Source organism: Ischnura elegans, chromosome 3, assembly GCF_921293095.1.
Source record: "Ischnura elegans chromosome 3, ioIscEleg1.1, whole genome shotgun sequence".
Taxonomy (NCBI): domain Eukaryota; kingdom Metazoa; phylum Arthropoda; class Insecta; order Odonata; family Coenagrionidae; genus Ischnura; species Ischnura elegans.
In genome coordinates this window covers 31,876,748-31,896,523 of record NC_060248.1, presented here as the reverse complement: position 1 = coordinate 31,896,523, position 19,776 = coordinate 31,876,748, and the positions used below count along the sequence as shown (strand labels likewise).

The following is a 19,776-nucleotide window of genomic DNA, read 5'->3' as shown; positions in this document are numbered from 1 at the left end:
CGACGCGGTCAAGGGGCCACAATAGACAAAGTTCCCTATTAATAACAGTAAAATAAAAAATATTAATAAACAAGATTAACAAAAACAGCATAAAATTCTCTAATAAGTAAAGAAATAAGCTTTTCGTCACTCGGAGAATAAGACCTCGGGTATTATACGAGCGGCGAGCGACAGCCTGAACGGCACGTGAGCGGCAGCGGTGGCTACAATAGCGGCAATTATCTTAACGCTCCTCAAATTTCCCCGTTGTAGTGCCAATGAATTTGAATATTGCAAACAGTGATGAGTAATCAGATAATTAGCTGTTAAAAAAGAGCATACTTCTCTGCCCAGTGTACAGTTTTTGAAGTTGTTATGTTGGTGATTCCACATTCTCTGGAATCCACCTCACTAATTAGAAATTATTACTTAGTTTAACTTCAGTCTTCCTTTACTTGGATGGAAGATCGCCAATTTGATGTTTCTCCTCTGACATTTTTAACTATACTGAAGGATGGAATAAGTGATAGGCTTTGAAAAAGAGATCGGTCTGAACTATGAGCGGCGCCGCTCAAACCTTAAGTAGCCATTCTTAACAGATTAACTCGCAACTGAATGAGTCCCGATATCAGAGCGGTGCCGCTCACTCGATTCGCCGCACATATCATACCCGAGGCCTTTCTAAGTTTTAGATACGATTATGAATATGAGTACTTGGAACTGACAAGAAAGGCTGGCAAACTATGATTTGTTATTCGAATTTTACAAATCTTTATTTTAATTTATAGAGGTATTTAATATTTTTAAAAAAACTCTTTTGGATTTCTTTTAAATTTTATTTTTATTCTTTTATGGTGAATTCTGAAATCGTTTAAACCAGAGTTATTACAGCAACATTTGCCAAAAGATTTATGCGGGTGAAATCGGACGCTGAAGGCGTGGATAAGTTCACTCCCGACTACTTTCAATTTCGAATGCCTCCATAGAAACTAACGCCATCTATTGAGAAATTTTTTAAAATAGAAATTAAGTTAATTAGAGCATAATGGAAGTAAGTAAGTGAGCGAAATTCCAAACCGCCGATCCGACAATGGAAAGTGGGTTGAAAATCAATGAACAAGATTCTATCAATGAAACAGACAAACAGGCAGACGAAGCAACTTAGGAAAAAAAAACGTGTAAAAAAGGTGAGACGAGCCTTTTAGATGAGCATTTTTATAACTTAGACTAGAGATTTCAAATTATTCAAGTAGCATGGATTCCGTTTCTTCTGATGTCTGAGCAAATATGCCCACATAATACACATGCTTATTTTCCTCCATTTTTCTAAAAAAATTAGTATAATTTTATTTAACAATTATTCCCACTTATTACATACTTATTGTATATTGTGATGGTTTCTGAGTTGTTCACACACTTTCATACCTTATATATCGACACATGATACCATGATGGATTATAGATGAGACTATGTATTTCGGTGTAATTTGATGGGCAGGGAAATAAATATCTAAATTATTATATAACTTCATTCATTTACCCGACGCCTTAAGCGTAAGCATTCAAATAAATTCAGAGGTAAAGAAATAAAGGGATAGGAACATATAAAAAAAGGACGAGGACAACGGTGCAGTGGTAAATGGAAAAAGCCAGAAATCATAGGATAGTCAGGCAGCATTTTTACCCTCTCCTTTCTGGCGTTTTCCATCTACCACTGCACCGTTGTCCTCGTCCCTTTTCTATTACATGTTCCTATCCCTTTATTTCCTTACCTCTGAGTAAATTGTTGTATTTGTATTCTTGTCTACCTTATTATTTAATTATCATTCAACTCATATAAATTTCTGGAGACAAAGAGCAATGTGACCTGAAGGTTACTATCTTCAATATAAAGAACACTCGCTCACGAGATACTCGGATGGGACTGTCAGCACAAATGCATTATACGGGTACAGGCCGAACGTCCTCACATTGCCGCCTTCCCGCTCTGGCCATTCCATCCATGCCCACTAAAGCTCTCTATCTCTCTCTCTTGCACAGCTCTCCACCTTGCAGCCTCTAATCGACAAATCGTGTATCGAGACTCCCGCGATCCGCCTTTGTATCACATGAATGCCCGCCTGCCAGGATTCCAAATTCCCAAAGACCGCGGGACAAAGGCTTTCATGCGATTAAGTTTTGAGTCTACCTCCATTCTTTGGCAATGAACTCGTATTAATGGGTGATAAATTGCCCGTACCCAAACAAATCTTAACACCTGGCGTTAAAAAAATATTACTTCAAAAGTTAAAGTGCCCTTTAGAGGCCACGCCCAAGTTATTAAAAGGGGAGGAGTGTTTATTAATTTTCCCCAGCTTTCAAGGTTAGAGGATTACTCTCTGTTTACTGTATTCCACTTCAAGAGGTAGTTATATATTCTTGGAAATAATGTATCATTTAATACGTCTGAGGTTAGGCTACGTTCGATACCTTTGCTTTAGCAATTTGTTAGACCAAAAATATCAATCTTATTATCATACATTTTGCTATGATTTCATCCCTTTCTCTCATAGCTACTCGATATTCTGAAGAATAGTTATAATGAAAGAAACAATACTTTGCTGGACTGCCTGTGAAATATTTGCATTAGTGTACAGGAAGAAAAAATACGTATAAAGTTCTAAAGATTGAATTAGCCCCATAATATAATTGGGTAAATGGACAAAAAGGGTTATCCGTGGGACGGAGAAAGCTGCGAAGTAATCCGAGACAAAGAAAAAAGTTACGCGGAAGACTTGCTCTTCTGGAAATAGGATAAAAATGTTGCTTCGTCAAAAGCCCATTTTGAACAGGAAATTGATGCAAATTAATAAAACTACAATTTAATGTAGTATGTGATGGACATTTAATTCTTTTTGAAATTTGAAATGATCTATACCACACTACATCTACATGATGACATGATGATTAGTGCACATTTCACCTTATACCACCACCTTCACTTCAATAGTGATGACCTCATCAATACAAAATTGAAATGAAAATTAGTGAGCGTGTGACTGTGCATCTATCATCAGAATTGATGGAGCATTTTTGATGCTCTCTGTGATCTCAAGTCATAAAGATCACGGCAAAACTTTTTCAAATGCCTAAGAGTATGTAATACAAACTTTCTCAACACTATCAGCATAAAGATATTGCTGTTTCAATACGAATCTGTTGAGTCTTCTAAGAAGCTAAAAATGTTTATGTATTATGGAATGTAATGCCACGAATATATCGATACATTCCGGGAATCTAAGTAAAAAATCTAGTGAAAAGTCTACGCTATAATATAATAAAATTGAATAATTAATATATTATTTAGTATATAGAATGAAAATATGTGTAGCTACCGTAATATATATGAATTACTCTGAAAATTTGGTATATGCCTAATAATTACGTCTTAAAATTTCTAAGTACTTAAGACTGACCAAACAAGTGAATGTTTAAAAAAGATATCAATCAGGAAGCAAAGTTTAAATGCCATCTAATGCCAGAACCGCCGTGTTCCATTAATATCTCCCATTTTTAAATGCTATCTCGCAGTAATACAATCAAGAAGACACGGACTTGTGCCATCCGATGTTACTCTGCAAGTTGGCCGTATATTAATTGATTTTCCACTGATACTGGGAATATTTGGAATAATCTTACTATACAAATAATCTCTTTCAAGATAACTACACGGTTAAATAACTAGATCATGAGCATTGCAGAGCAGAAAATGGATTGGAACCTCGTGAAAAAAGGCAGCCAGGTATGGATATTTCTATTTTAGGAAAGAGTAGAGAGCCATGTCACTACCAACTGCCAGTTGAATGTGTCTCGGGAAGAAAATCCTACTTCATATCCGCGGGGACACGGCTTTTGACCTTAATGCCCGGAGAGCTCCCGAAAAAAGCTAATCCATCGGCGGGTTTCCTCGGATCAGGGGCAGGGAATAGAGGTTAGTTAAAGATTTACGAGTGGCAGAGAGAGCGGCGAAGGAGAAATTGGGCGATGAGGGGGAGGAGGAGAAGGAGGAGGCGAGAAACCCTTTTACAACCCCCCAACCTCCGACTCTCAGGGGGGTAAGAGAGGGGGGGGGGGATTGTAGCGGGGCTGTGGATGCAGGGAGATGCGGGTCCCAATTGACCAAGTCAATTCCTCTCTCTCCACGCTTCTGATGCCGCCGTCTAAAGTTACCTTCACTCAGTTTACAGGAGACTGGTTTTTGGTCTCAACACCCACTCCTCTCGCATACTACTCGCGGCTGGCTGGATGATCATCTCTATCTACATGAGCCACGCCAATAGGCGTGTGGCGGGGGTTGTTACTACATCAGCCGTTAACAAAAACAATGAAGAAAGGTAAAAAGTAAAGGAGATGCGCGCACAGAATCTCATCTTGAATTTATTAAAGTCCCCTATTCTTCGGGGAAATTAGAATTCCAATATTAATTTCTATTCTAAATATACCTCTTAATTTATCTTTTATTGCGGGACCTATAATTATAGTGATTCTATCTCGTACATTTTTATTTTATACGTTGACTTATTTTAAGAAAAATGCGAATCGACCACTGAATGGTTACCCTGGCTGCCGATTCCGACACACTGAAAAGTGCTAAACACACAAAGTGTGGCAAATGATTTAGCGGGGATCATGTTGGGCGACGGAATCGTCATTACTAACACCGTAAACAATCTTCAACTTAACAGTTTCGAGTTCAGTTTTCCAAATTATAATTTTGCTATTTTATACATCTAGAAGGCAGAAAGGCAATAAAAATGACATGGAGTAGAAAAATCAATTGTGAATGCATTCAATATATGATGCCACAGAAGAAAAAATCAAATGTATCGATCTAGTTAGCAATGATTAATTTATACGAAGAGTGGGATAGAAGAAGAGCATGATGAAAACCTTAATGCGGAGATGTAATAACAAAATCAGCCATATATTACGGCATGATGGCTTGGCGAAAATAATCGTCAAGAGACCATTGGATGACGAAAACATGAAAGAAAGACTTCAGAGGATCAGATCAGCTGATGGAAGAGCTGATTGTGAGTGGAGAAGTGTTTCAAACCAATCTTACCATAGGTGACCCATGATGATGATGATCATATCAAAAGATTTCTTGAACTAAGATTTCGGTGTATTCGCGAATGAATTCATTTAAGTTCAAGCTTTCAGCTACTAAAAATTTAAACGTCCAACTCCAACATATCTCCTTCAAAACATTTAAGGAGTATACGGCGTGGAGTTTGTAGCGTAAAGGCGTGTGGCTTTGAATGGGAGAAGAGATGGGCGAAGGATAAGGGTCTCAATTGGCCGTGCCAATTCCTCTCTCCTTGCTGCTGACGTCTCCATCAAGACTTACCCCCACTCACTTTACAGCAGTCTGGTTTGTGGTCCCACCCTCTCTTTCGGAGAGCTTTTGCAGCTAGCCGGATGTTGATTCGCCTTAAAGAACATCTAAACTGCCTGCTGTATAATTTTCCTGCACGTGACTTCCTACACAATTCCTGACATGACGTAACGAGGCAGAATTGTGGCGAATAATATTGAGAGCGTTTCGTTGGGTGCCGAAATAATTATCATTATCAGCGTAGGTAATCTTCACGTAAACTGTCTTGAGAAACGTTTTCCCTGTTTTTGTTCTGCTGCATATTATTTCACATTAGTACTTAAAGGTCAAAGACGTAATAAATAGGCGGATTCGTTTTGGTTTTTCATCGGATCACTCACTCTTTTTGCTGATAACACATAAACGACTATCATCACTATCATTCTCGAAATATTGATAAGGGACTCGATTAACCATCAATCTATTCTCCGAGTGATTCAAATAGTGTCTCAAATGTAGAAGAAGACGATAGAGTTAGCTGTTGATTAATCAGCAACCAAAACCCTTATCAAGCTGATAGATCCATAAATTTTCAACAGTGAAAATCACTCTAATAATTTAGAATATAACAACTTCTAAAATTTAAAGGAAAATATAATATATATTTTTTAAAGTAATGCATCTATAAAAAAGAAGAGAGGTTAATATGTCAATATAAAGGCACGCGCATGTATGCGCACGCGCGCAGCCAATGAAAACAATAAAATTTTCCTAAAGACAACCAATCTACAAAGACACCAGAAATGGTACCAATTTCACACAACCTTCTAATGGGGGCCAGGCCATCTCCTCAGTTAACCACAAAATGTAGTAGATAATCATAAATAATCACAGTGTAATAAAGTGCGTGATTTCCTGATATAGTGTTTTAACAGAGAAAATCCCGATCCAAAGACATTTGGTTATTAAAATTGCCAAAACGCTGCTCTTTACACTACGAAATATTTCAAAACCACTGCTTACAAGTAATAAGGCCTTTTTTCAAATTGCCTGCCATTCTAAATCACAAAAGAGATCCGCTGTTTATGAGACTTCCTCATTCCATTACAGTTACTGTCATCAACGATGCGTGCGAGTAGGAAAATTGAGAGTGCCCGTGCTGTTCTGAAGTTTGGTGTCTAGACATCACGGGACCACCCAAGGGCAAGAGGTTTCCATTAACCGCGTAAGTAAAGCGTGGGAACGCTCCTCATCCAGTAAAAGCATCTTCCATTCCCGCTCCCACTCGGAACATCTCTGAACTCTGAGATCTCTTATGAAGGCTACAGGTTGATAAGGTGAATAAAAATCCCATTTATTCTTATCCTCTGGAAAAATTTTGTAAAAAAACTCGCAAGAAGGAGGCCAAAAATATCTCCGATGCATACATATTATGAGCTTAGACAAACAACGTATGATGACCGTATGCAAATGTGCTTTCCGGAACAAAATACATGCATGTATATTGCATAATTTTTCAGCTATAACAGAACAGATTAGGAGAGAAGCAGGACATAAGATTGATGTTGAAGGAGCAAAAATAGTGGTTAAAGAGCCACTACTATCCAAGGCAGATTAGGGTGCAACATCAGACGCTTGATTTGTTCCAAATTTTCTTTATTTTATTTTATAAAGAGTTCCTTTTGGCCTCATTACTTCAAAAAACTTTCCCTTTTTCTCTTTCCTCGACAATCACCCCTCAAACACTCTCAACTACTTCCCATCAACAACAACATCAACAATTAAATATGAAACGTTACAAGGAAAACCTTGGAAATCCATGAGACCGATAGCAGTAACAGACACCACGGCTACCCAATCAGAAATTTGAGGAAGGGGTTGCTTATCAATCAGCACTCAGCGGAAAGACGGCGAGCGGAGGCGTTGATTTTTGGCCTATGGGGGCCAAAAACCAACGCTTCTTACCTTGGACCTGAACGCAGGATGACTTTCGAAACTGTTGGCTTTCATAAACGTGATGCGCGGCTGGAAAACTCGGAACAATGCATTCATCATAATTGCACTCTCTAAGATATTTTCCTGGTTTGAAGAAATGATTTGCTTCGCAAAATGATATGAGATGAAAATTGATAGAGATAACAGTAGCAGAGCAGCAAATATATATTTTCACTGGGTTGAAGCTTTGCGGGAAATTATTTTAAACTAGCTATTTTTTTTAAAGACAACTTTCCTTTAATTATTAGAGGCATTAACTATTAGAAGAATTAAACCGTTGCTAAAGTTTAATTTTTATCGTCAATTTGGAATTTTGACTACAAAAATGACCAACAATTTGGCCGCTGCATCGACAACAAAAAAACCTTCACCTGTAGACCTAAAATATCCTCAGCAACTCGTAACTAATGCATAAACACTATTTCAGTGACACACACACAATAATAGCTGAAATATCTCATTTGAGAACTTATAAACCTATTATCTAATAGTGATTCACACAAGATCCATGAGAATTATATTTAGCATTTCAAGTAAAGTTGATGAATTTATTGGTGAATTTATATCAACCAAAATAGGTGTTGTAATAAAGAAAAAAAATTAGGTAAAAGTTGATTGGATTATTTGTAACGATATAAGTTAACTTTTGCGTCTCTTACTTATAATGTACTCCCTCATACTATTATAGTCGTGTCAAGCTTCTCGAGTACATACTTTTCACTCCACATATTTACAAAATAACATATATCTATACCTCTAGCATAGAACATCTATAACCCTCTTTCCACTGTGGAATTCCAGACACATGAGTTTGCTCACCTGCTTGAATCCCCTGTATATCAGCTGTATTTCCTTCCGCGTGAACTTCGTCGAGTTGGCGAGCTTGTTGAGTTCTTCCGGTCGGTGACGAACCACGTGGATGTTGAACTCGTCCAATTCGTCTTCTGCAAAAAGGGAAAGAGAGAAATTAGGATTATTTTAGAAGCTGATCTATTCCTGCTGTCCAATAAAGTTACAAAATACATTTCACACAATATCGCAGTTGTAAAAAAATTATGAAGATTCTAATTTTAATTTTGAAAAATAATTGAAAAGTTCAGAATTCCTTTCATACCAGGCTGCGAAATCAGAATGATTTGATAAAGAAAATTCATTATCATACAATTATATCAACCGTAGCGTAAAGTTATACTGCTAAAATATTATACACTCAATAAATTTCTAGACCAAGATACACGGATGCTATCAGGACCCGAAACTGTATGCATGACTTTTGCGATAACTTTCAGGTACGGGTAATATTATATCAACACGTAAAATTACTTTATTTAAGTCACACGAAGGTAAATATTGAATTATTTTCCCTTTAACCTAATTTTAAAGTGGTTTTGATCACTAGAAATTAACAACACTTATGAACTTAAAGTGTGTAGTTAAATTAGTTCAACTAAATTCTAAAAGGAAACAAAATTAAAAAGGCTAAATATTGAATAAAAACTGATAACTAATTACCAAACAGGTTTTTATAGATAGAGACGGTAATAAAATGCTAAAGAAACAATGAATGGAATTTCATGGCTTCATAAAATGTTACGAAATCACAACGAAAAAGCTAAAAACGAACAGAAATACGCTTGATTACGTGTTAACGTAGCTCTGCATATTAAAAAAAGTTAGCTCTTTCAATGTCGTTTTAGCCTAAATGACGTCAACAACCGGCACACAATTTATACTGCTGGTAATCACTATTTTTTTTAAGAAAAATAAACTATTCCGTTTCTGGCTTTAAATCAATGACAATAGTTATTAGGCCGTTCCAAAACAATGCAGCATTGGAAAATTACCAATCGCTCGAGAATCAACCTATTTTCGACCTCAGTCTATGCGTGCTAGTAATTATTCAGCGCGTTACTAGAATTCGAAATAAAACCAATTTAGTCCATCAATAGATTGAAATTCAAATTCGTGCCGTGATTCGCAGCGAGGGACAAAACCGCTGCATGGAAAATTTCAAAATTAGTTACGTCAACAGGAGCGGGGATGGGGATGAAGGCCGATTTCCCGCACCGCGCTTCTCATTTGTCCATAAATTTTCAGTTCATCGGCGGTTGCGGCGCTCCAGGCGATTCCCAACGGCACGGCACGGTTGTGTTTCTCTCGAGGGACAGCCCGCTCCAAACAGCCGAGTGGTTCGTTATGGGAGCATATTAGTTTTTCGCCGAGATCGTTTCTTTTCCAGAATAACCTCCTCTCCGGATGTGAAGAGTCTGGGCTATAGGATTCTGTGAGCGGGAAAAAATAAATAACACCACCAACCTTCGAACCGATAATTAACAGCACGGACTTCCGCTCTCAAAAACGTATCTATACACACCGCTCAACACCCGTTACCCTTTTATTATCATCGAGTGAAAAAGTATTTCGTTGAATTTCCCGATATCATGACGAGGTTTGCTCTAAAATTAGAGAAAACTGGATGGTAAATAATAGACAACTTGGATTACAACGGTAGTCTGGATAGAAAGTTGAAGTTTACCCTAATCCCAACGAAAAAAAGCCGATGCTTACGAGAAAATCTCCGGGGACAGTAAATTTACTCGACGGCTTAGATTGCTAAGTTGCAAAAATAGATACCTATGATTGCTTCAACAATTTTAGCGTTTATCGATCTGTATAAAAATAAATAGTATACGAAATATAATAGCGACCTAAAGACCAAATAAAAAATTACACAAGAAGCGAACGATAACACCCCATATACAAAATCAAGAAATGATTGAAGTAAAAACGTAGCATAACCAGCAATGTATTTTGAGGTAAAATTTGTAAAATTCTTTTAAGAAACTGGTCGCAATGAGCTGAAATAGTTTATTTCTTCGCTCAATGGACGAGTGAAATTTCCCTATTTCTAACCGAGAGCCTTTGAGAAGGTCTTATGGAGAGCAGCCTCTGAACGTGATACCATGTCCTTCAAAAAGCAGAACGGTGTCCAGTCTTGGAGTCTTGAGAAATATACGCTTCCAAAATACGGCACTCCGTCCTCGGGTGGCCAAAATTCACGCCTACGCTCATCCTAGAAGGGTCTCTCGGTTGCCATGGATTTTTTTTCTCGAAAGGCAGCTCACTTTCTTCATCCTTCCTATCCTTCACCTTCACTCCGATCACGCGAATTTTTTTTTAGCTATTCAGTTGACCCTTAGGCCTGATAGGGTAGTCCTAAGGGTGTTCGAAAGTCACCGGGCGGATTTTCTGCAAAGGACCAACAGAATAGCGTACCGAATAGTACCGGATTCAGTTCTCCCTCCTGCGGTTTAGAAAAGTGAGCGTATGTTAGTGGAAATAATGCTCTAAATATTAACGCATGGGATCACTTCATCTGTATGAAGTACCTCTCTAATATGTATTTTCATATAATATTCCAAAAAATAGATTTTTAAGAGACATTAAAACACTATATTTGATCATGCAGGAATCCTTATAGTTCAATCAAAAAAGGGAGAGGTAAATTTTTTTGTAGCGTACCTGATCATAAACGAGAATTACGTTCGTATTTGTGTTTGATGGGACTTATTTTACTAGTATCGCTTGTATCTTTTAGAAGTTACGGCTCAACTTCCGCGGTTTTCGAAGAAAAATATAAAAGCTGATTTCTGATTTCATACTGCCATTGAGATCAAACTAATTAGGCTCAATGTGGGGATCCATCTACAATCAATCCGGGTACAATTATTATCTGCATGGTCTGCAAGGGCTTGCATGCTGCTCTTCAAAGCCAAAAAATATAAAATGGAAACAAGAAATTACGCATATAGCCAAAAGATAAATTTTATTCTCGATCAAAGGCCCCTTAAAATTAAAGTCTTTATTCATAACTTAATTGTAATTAATACGGGCGGAGATATTAATTTACCACCCGATTCACAAAAAATTACCGGCAAATTTCTTACCTCGAGATTTAAAAAAATCGATTGCCAGAGACACGATTTGGAATGGCATCGAGAACAGTAGTGACAACACGAATTGTAAAAATTAAATTTCATTTTCAAAAATAGTATAAATATATAGATGGGCCACAAATACTTCGATTCTGTTAAATAAAAATCTAGAGGGTGTTAGATTTCGAAATATTATGCAAATATAGTTTGCGTGATGATAGGCATTGCATAAAAAGCGTTTATACCTTCAACTACGTACCTGCTGATTCAAGCTACTACGCTCAACGCTTGTGCCAATATAATCCCTCTTGGTACAAAATTTAGCCCGAGTAGTAAATTATGAAGATGACAAGCCTCCACAGTCGTATAAAAAATGGTTGCCTAGGTACCCACGAGGAAAAAAAAACAAAAAATTATTTGTATCCTAAAAAAATCCAAGATAGAAAATAAGCCAAAGCTACTAATTCTTTATGGTCCATAGTAAACTTCCAATCTCTCAATACCACAAGTTTTACACAAAGTAATGGCGTCCATTTTTAAACCCACAAGATCTTTAAACGCTATTTTTATTATGTATTCATCAGGACATCTATTTCCTAATCGTTCGAATATGTGATAGACTAAATTGGAGCATATGAGCATGCAGAGAAATTAAAAAAAAAACAATGCGTACCGGAAAACCTAAATAAAAAGTAAACCACGCTAGACGACTTGAGCCTAAATATATTTGAGAAATTTCCGAACTGTATTGACAGATTATCGCCTCTATAAGCGAGTAAGGGATCAAAGGAAGCCACTCTTTCATGCTCAGCTCGCCAGATATTCATGACCCTGAACGGCGACGAATTCAAAAGGAGCGACACTGGCTGCTATTTTCTCCAAGTGAACGGCACTTTGATCGTAAGGAGTAAAAGTCGGTGGAGCGCAAGTCCTCTCATCCATTCCGAGAAGTCCCAATTTTATATCTTTCCTCTTTCTCAGCCTCTTGGGTGGACTCCTTGAACGGGGAGATGAAATACAGCGCACCGAATGACATTCTCGGCTTAAGCATTTTCAACACGACTCTTTTTACAGACCCGAGAGTATTACTACTGTAGTAAATAATATTTGCCTATCATGCGCCTGATTATTTAATTTTATAACTCTGAAGTTATTAAAATTATTTCATCCCTTAGCTCAAATAACCAGTAAATATTTATTATCTAAATTTTAAAAAGTCAATGCGCACAGGAAAACCGAAATAAAAAGTAAACCACGTTAGGAAATATTTAATAGCTCAATTTGCCAATACCAATGGATTTATTTCAAGAAAATGGGATAGAATTAACTATAACAGTACTGGGACAGTATTAACTATAGAATAATTAGGTAACATGATAAAAATATTTACCATGCTAAAATATAGAACAAAAAATTAGTTTTCAATCCCTCGCACGAAATCTCTTCCAAGAAAAGCACATTTTCCTTCCAAAACGCGTCACCATTTCAAGATGCACCAAAGTTAATTGTACGGGATTTTCACTTGATTTCAATAAAGATAATTAAAATAGATTGTAATCGGGAACGATAATAAATCTCAATTTTTAATTTAATCTGAACTAATATTTGCAGCGGAATTGAAACAAGTTAAATTCCTGAAACCATGAATTTTTGATTCTTCTGTAGACAGTAGATAATAAGACCAATCACTCCCTCTCCACGGGTTATCCTTCTCACAAATTCCCTCAGATCGGGAAAAGAACTAGAGACCTTTGGCTCACTACGCTAACTAGCCGTAGCTCACTACGTAAACTACTGCGATATCTAGGTTCCTCGACTTGAATTGATAATTACATGGCCCGCGGATCAATTTTCAGCCCAGGAAAAAATATTATCCTCGGCAACCCAAAAGACTTTCCCTTCCTTTAACAGCTAAGAGTTCAAATGTGTGATTTTGATGAAAAATTTGTTCTATAATTACTCTTATCGTCTTGAAATTGCAGCATTTTTCTTTTCAAATAACGCAGTTTATCTCAGCATTGGAAAATAATACTTTTGCTGTGGCAAAGCTTTAACAGTTGAAATACACTAACTTCTTGAAGAAGTCTAACGCCAAGGAATGAAGAAAATTAAGACCAATCGAACAAAAGGGATGGGTCGTATTAAGGGAGAGATCGATGCCGCGTATCTTTTGCTTTTTCAAATCGGTGTATTATTCACACCACAAACAAACGGAAGAAAAATTACGATGTACACTCACTACGAAGCTATCCCTTAATATTTGTTCCCGCACTATAATCTTCTTGAGCCAGTTCGTTGGAGATTAAAATATTATTTTCTATCCCTGCATATAAGTTCAAGAAGTACTATTACTGCTAATTAAGTATGGTTTTTCTCACCTTATTACTTTACATTTCTACCTGCGTCGAATGCACCTTATTTTGCGCTGATATTCTTGAATTAAAAGGTATCTCTTTTTTTCTACTTCCAGGATTCGTACCGATCGGAACGTAAAGAAGGCGAGATATTATACTTAGAGAGTACAGACACAAAAAGATACTTATTGATACGTTTTTATGGCACGCCTGCATGCAATTTTTTTTACCAGGGGAAAATAGATGAAGAAAGGTTTACGTGAGAAAAATTTGCCGTAAGAATATGTATTAACATCCATCTTATAGGCAGATCCACGGGCTCTCCATAAATATCCTGCATGAAATGGCCATGGAAACGTTTTAACTCGCATGTGGGAGGACTGGCGTATCCCTTCCTTATCCAATGCCCTAAATTTCCGCAAATGACTCGTCGCCCTGAGACGGCGAATAAATGGAACTGCCCTCACTCCACCGTGCTTCACTTAACCTACAGAGATTCACTCCGGAAATCTGCTAGTCTTTGAGTGGCCAACTCAAACTTCACCATCGACTCCATCAGATAATCAACTCACCATATCATTTAAGGGGGAAGGCAAAGAATCTTTCCCCAATTATTTCATGAGTCCAATTAGCCTACTTCTTCCTTAGTAAAAGAACGGAAGACCTCTAAACTTGATGGCAAAAGATTTTTAATTTCGGGAGCAACTTCGCGAATTATTCCTGCGATGAATTCAAACTATTGCTTATCCTCGATATTGCGTTGAATTTTATGCAGAAATTTTATCCAGAATTCAAAGTCGCCCACAAACCACTATGTAAGGACGAAAAATGGTATTCAGCCATAATCTTAACCCAATACTCACGTTAGAACTCTAATTTAAAGTATATTTATATGATACCTCTAATAAAAAACAGTTAGAACTTTTTAGAATGGTTATCGAGGGCACATAATAGCGCTGCGTACATTTTACTTAAAAATGTAAATAAAACAATTCTTTGGGACCTTGCAAAGAAAGAGAAGGATAGGACTTAGGCGATTGGAATCTGAACATGGAACTGAAAGGAAATAAATCACTGACCGAAAAAAGTGAGGAATAAAGAAATGATGAAGGAAGAAGAAGAAGAAATAACTGATGACATAAATTTTGAGGTAAGTTAGAGGCGACAGAAAATAAAAGAAAATAATATAAATTAAATAAATTGTAACTTTAATTAATTTCTTTAGTTTAATTGAGGACTCTTGATAACACGACACGACGACTTACAACGTTAATCTACATAAATGTTAACGCATCTTCTTTCATGCAAACATCACAATCTTGGAAATAAAAAAATAGCGAAGGTGATAGGTGTCTGAAATTGATGTCTGTGTTGTTCAAGAGAATCATTTCGGTGGCACTCAAGCGTAGAGAAAAAGTTAAGATATCACTTAGATTCGGCAGAGGGAGAACTGCTGGGACGATAGGGAGTATTTAATTCCACGGAGCTTTGATAGCAGCGACCGTGGTCTATCATTTTGGGACGGTTTTCAGGGTATCCATTTAATGTGAGGCGAGTTACGACGAGGAACTTGGAAATTGCTGGGCCATAACGGTAGGATGGAGGTTAAGGGATTAAAAATAAAATTCAACACGCGACTCGCGAATCGCTATATAGCAAGAACCCACTTTTTTTGAGAATCTTGAAAGAGTAGAAGAAGCGCGACTCGTATAAAATATTCAAGCGCTATCCAACCATACATTTCGGAGGGTGGGCTGCTTGGAATAAGAAAACAAGGACATCAGGAAGAAGCATGGCCGGGGTATCAATTGGCGACCTCACGGCAACAGATGGTAATAAGTCGCATGTTAACGTTAAAAAAATATCTCCTCAGGGTGTTATTTTTATAGGCACGTATACAAAAATACTCACCATGGAGGGAGCTTTTCGAGAGTCTGAATCGAGGAGAATTATTCCATAATTCAACGGTCTTGAGATATAGAGTCGTCCACCCGAGCAGCAATGTTCAAGGCATCCTATAAATGAGGAGGGCTGAATAACAGAAAAGGACGACTTCTCGACGTAGTCTTAGGCGTCTTGAATAAATATCAACACTAAACTGGGATTACATCGGTTTTGTGCCCTAAGCGTTAGTGAACTCAAACGTGTACCTTGCATAATATTTTTTTCCTTTACCAGGATCGTTTTTATTTTGCAAACAAGTACGCAAAACAATTGAATTAGAGATTTTTAAACCATTCGCGTCAATGCAACGCAGAAGTGATATTAACGAACATATTCATGCTGCACAGGCTTATCAGATAAGCAGTATTATAGCGTATTTTATAGAAAGCTCGCATTACGGTACAATAAAACTCACAAATTTACGAAAATGTTTCAAATTTAACGTATTAGTAAGTATATTATTAAACAATTTGGCGATAAAAACACATTAGGAAAGGAAAAGAATATGTAATGATGTTGAATGACCAGTCCTAATATAGGCAGGAGAGCTAAGACCTGATACTTTCAAACCCAGAAGGCTGCTAAAAAAACCTAGGTATGAATATTGTGCGGTGGATTGTTGACAGCACATTATTGGACAAAGAAAGGAGTGAGTCGATATGAGTAAGGCGCGTCGTGGAAATTAATTATACATTAATTCGTTGAAGAGAGGTTGAATGGAATGAATGCGTACTACAAAATGGCCCAACCGAGGATAGTGAAAGTGGTATGAGACAATGATTCAAAAGGAAAATAAGTGATGGTTGACCAAAGAAAAGAGATGGCGATAACCTGGATGTAGACTGAAGAAAATATACTTAAAGAAATAGGCAATGGCCCAGGAAAAAGGTTGGAGAAGAAGAAGTAACCACATTATTTAAAGCTTAAGTAAACATATTATTGGAAAAGAAGGAAGATACTAATCCATCAAATCTTGATGAAATCAAAACATATTTCCTCCTTGACGAACCTTCAGAAAAAATAGGTGAGCGCCCTGAGAATAAAGGTAATGTGCACATAAGCCTTAATTTCCGCCAAGGCTTCAAAATGACTTCCGCAAGCCCCAGGCGTTTCGTAATTTCTTACGCGCAAATTCACAATTTAAAAAGTTCTCCATCGTAATACCATCCTAGGGCCAATTTAGTAACCTCAATCATTTCTTGGAAGGATATTCATCTCTCTAACTTCTGACACGTTCACTTCAATCTTAAAACTTATCAGGAGCCCGTCATGAGCTTTTTAAAAGTGCGTTTCGTGGCGCAATTTCCACCCATACATTATTCCCTGAGGCAAGGCGCGGAGCTGAAGAAAGATAGGATGGAATTAACTCACTTTCAAAACCTTTGGAGATGAAGGCTTCTTTCGGGAAAGTTATTGCGTGTATCGACTGAGCGATGCACAGCTGGAGATTGGTAAGTTGAAAGGACGGGAAAACGCGGTGGAAGACGCGATATTGAAAAAGAGAAAGGCGAAAGGCATGGAAAGGGATGTTCCGGGTCCGACTTCAATTTCACCCTTAATTGCGAGAGATGATTTTTTTTCCCATCACTCAAGTTCCCACGTAGGCTGTGAGCTATCGATACGGCGCACGCTTTACCTCCCATAATGAAATTGAGACGAGAAACTTCGTCACGGCATGTCAGAAAAAAGATGAAATAGAAAAAAAGCACCCTTTCAACCAATTTGCTTCCAAAAGGTGTATAGAAAGAGAAAAAAAGTTCCCCCATTTCTTTCTCCCTTTACTTTTTCACACGGTCTCCTCGGAGGGTGGGTTAAGGGTTTCAGGGATTCAGGGGTGACCCACAGCCTGGATACGCGATGTGTGTGTGTGAGTTGATTCAACCAAGGATAGGAAGAGGTCTCCTCACTCGCTCCTTCATTAAGACGAAACCTACCCGCCCCAGTCAAAGGGGGTTGATGAGAGTAGGAGAAGATGATGACACGGCCATCTATTTCGGTTAATTAAGAATTCCGAAAACACGCGCCGCGCCGCTCCTTTGTCTCCTCCAAGGAAGAATGAGAGGCAACTGCCCTTCTCTTCCTGCCAGCACGCCATAGCGCCGCAGTTCATCTTGACTTCCTCACTTCAACGGTATAGCTTGATGAGGAGAGTTGAGGTTGCGAAAGATAGGACGTCCCAAAGGCTAATTTAACATTGGCGGTGAATACTTAAATAAGTAAATATAAACAAGAGTGATGAAGGTGGGTGCAACCAAAAGTTGAGACGACAATTTAAATCAGGTGTTTACTGGCTCATGCCGAACTTAAGTAAGAAAATGTGGGAAAATAATATGGTGACCCAAAACTTTGAGATATATACCGAATGCGCCCGAGCATAAGAAATAGTGAGTTATACATTCACAAAAGATATTTTTTATAATCAAGAACTTTTAAGAATTCACAAATTCATGTATGTTCCTGATGATTCTTTGTTTCAACCAGAACTCTATAACTCGAAGATATATCGACAATAGATTGCCTTAGAATTAGTGGTAAAGAATGACAGGAAGGTTAATATGCACAAAACAAGGTAAAAATTCAAAAAGTGAAATAGTACAGTTATGCAAATATGCTCGTCGTAGCGTTGGGATTCCGTCACCACAGGATGACGCTATCCGTCGAAAGATAATTTTCGACACTGAATTGGGTAAGTACTATAAATTCTCAATTTAGGAACACGCAATCATTTTAGACATATAATTGCTAAAAATTAATTTTAAGCATCAGTGTCTAATAGATGGAAAAAAGGGCCATTCCTCCTGCTCAATCACATCTAATACGTTAAATTCTACTTCTTTTCCAGGCACATTTTATTATGATTACAGTAGGCATTTTGAAAAAGTATTGGCTCTACTCATAAGCCAGAATAAAAGTTTATTGCAGCTCCTATGAGGAGTAATCAATAGCAAAATATCAGCAATCAATCTGTAATTATAAGTCAAAAGTAATCTATAAGATAGCATAAGAGTATAAGAAATATCTATACATAAAGATGACTGCCAATCGATATGAATGAAAAGGGCTAGGAATGCCAGTCAAAATTTGACAAATACCATAGAAGTACCATGTAAGGTCTTAGTAAAGTATAAGGGGTACGCAAATAACTAAATCAAAGCATATGAATGCCAAAATTATAGCGTCAGAATAATCGCAGATGCAATGGCTCGAGGTTGGTACACTCAGAATAATAATCAATTGCAGAATCTATAAGATAGATACATAATGTATATCAGAATGTGGATCCAGAACGAATAGATGTATTGTACATAGCAGAGCATTTATTCAGTGTGAACATTTCCTCCAGCGGCCGGAGATTGTAGGTACTAAAATATAAATTATTCGATGGCGAAATTAATCCTAAATTAAATCGAGAGGAATGTCGTTTCATTTGCATGTAACCGATAATATATACTTGAATTTAATGAATACATAAATCGAACCACTTATTCAATTCAGTGGCGTAACTATGGGGGGATGAGGAGATAGATCCCCCCCAAAAGCCTCGGATAAATAAAAAAATATTTAAAACCAATGTCTAGTTTTCAAATATAATAACAGAATCTGCTTAAAGTTGAATTTGAAGTGCCAAAATGATGTGAAATGTGTTTCCAGGCATGCCATTTTTTTCCTAAACCCCCAGTTGCCATGGGGGTGAGGGGAGGGGGGGGTCGCCACCCTAGGCCATCCCACCCCCCCCCAAAGCATATTCCTAGTTACGCCACTGATTCAATCGGATGTATTTTTCCTACTCCACAAAAGCTTAGAATTGCCAAATGTAAAGCTTCAATGACTCTAACATAAGTCTCACGGAAAAAATGAGGGCATAAACAAAATTCCATGAAAGATGGATTCTCGATATTTTTTTACTTTTAATCTGCACGCTATTCAAATCGTAAAACCCCACGTTTAAAAACAATAAAAAAAATCCTCACTCTGATAGAAATACAAGCAATTTAAAACCCACTACCCCGTTAGCATATAATGAAATACTAGAAAACAAGTTACTCATGAAAAAATTAAATTTCTATTGGAAAAGCCACTTTAAAAAATTTAGTTTGACAACGGATCCAACTGAAAATAAATTAAAATCAAAATCGTTTCAGAGCCGAACAGAAAAATATACACAATGTGGTGGGATGAATTTCAAATGGAAATTAGTCTCTTCAATGGAGCG

General features: G+C 37.4%; 1 protein-coding gene across 2 annotated transcripts in view; it reads right to left on the bottom strand.

The window, feature by feature from the left end:
- LOC124155628 (Kv channel-interacting protein 4-like) overlaps nt 1-19,776 on the bottom strand; it is a 397,142-nt gene that overhangs the window by 100,815 nt on the left and 276,551 nt on the right. For both annotated transcript variants that reach the window (XM_046529620.1, XM_046529621.1), the window contains exon 2: nt 8,150-8,274. In XM_046529620.1, the coding sequence (XP_046385576.1) occupies nt 8,150-8,274 (125 nt within the window). The remainder of the gene's footprint in view (nt 1-8,149; nt 8,275-19,776) is intronic.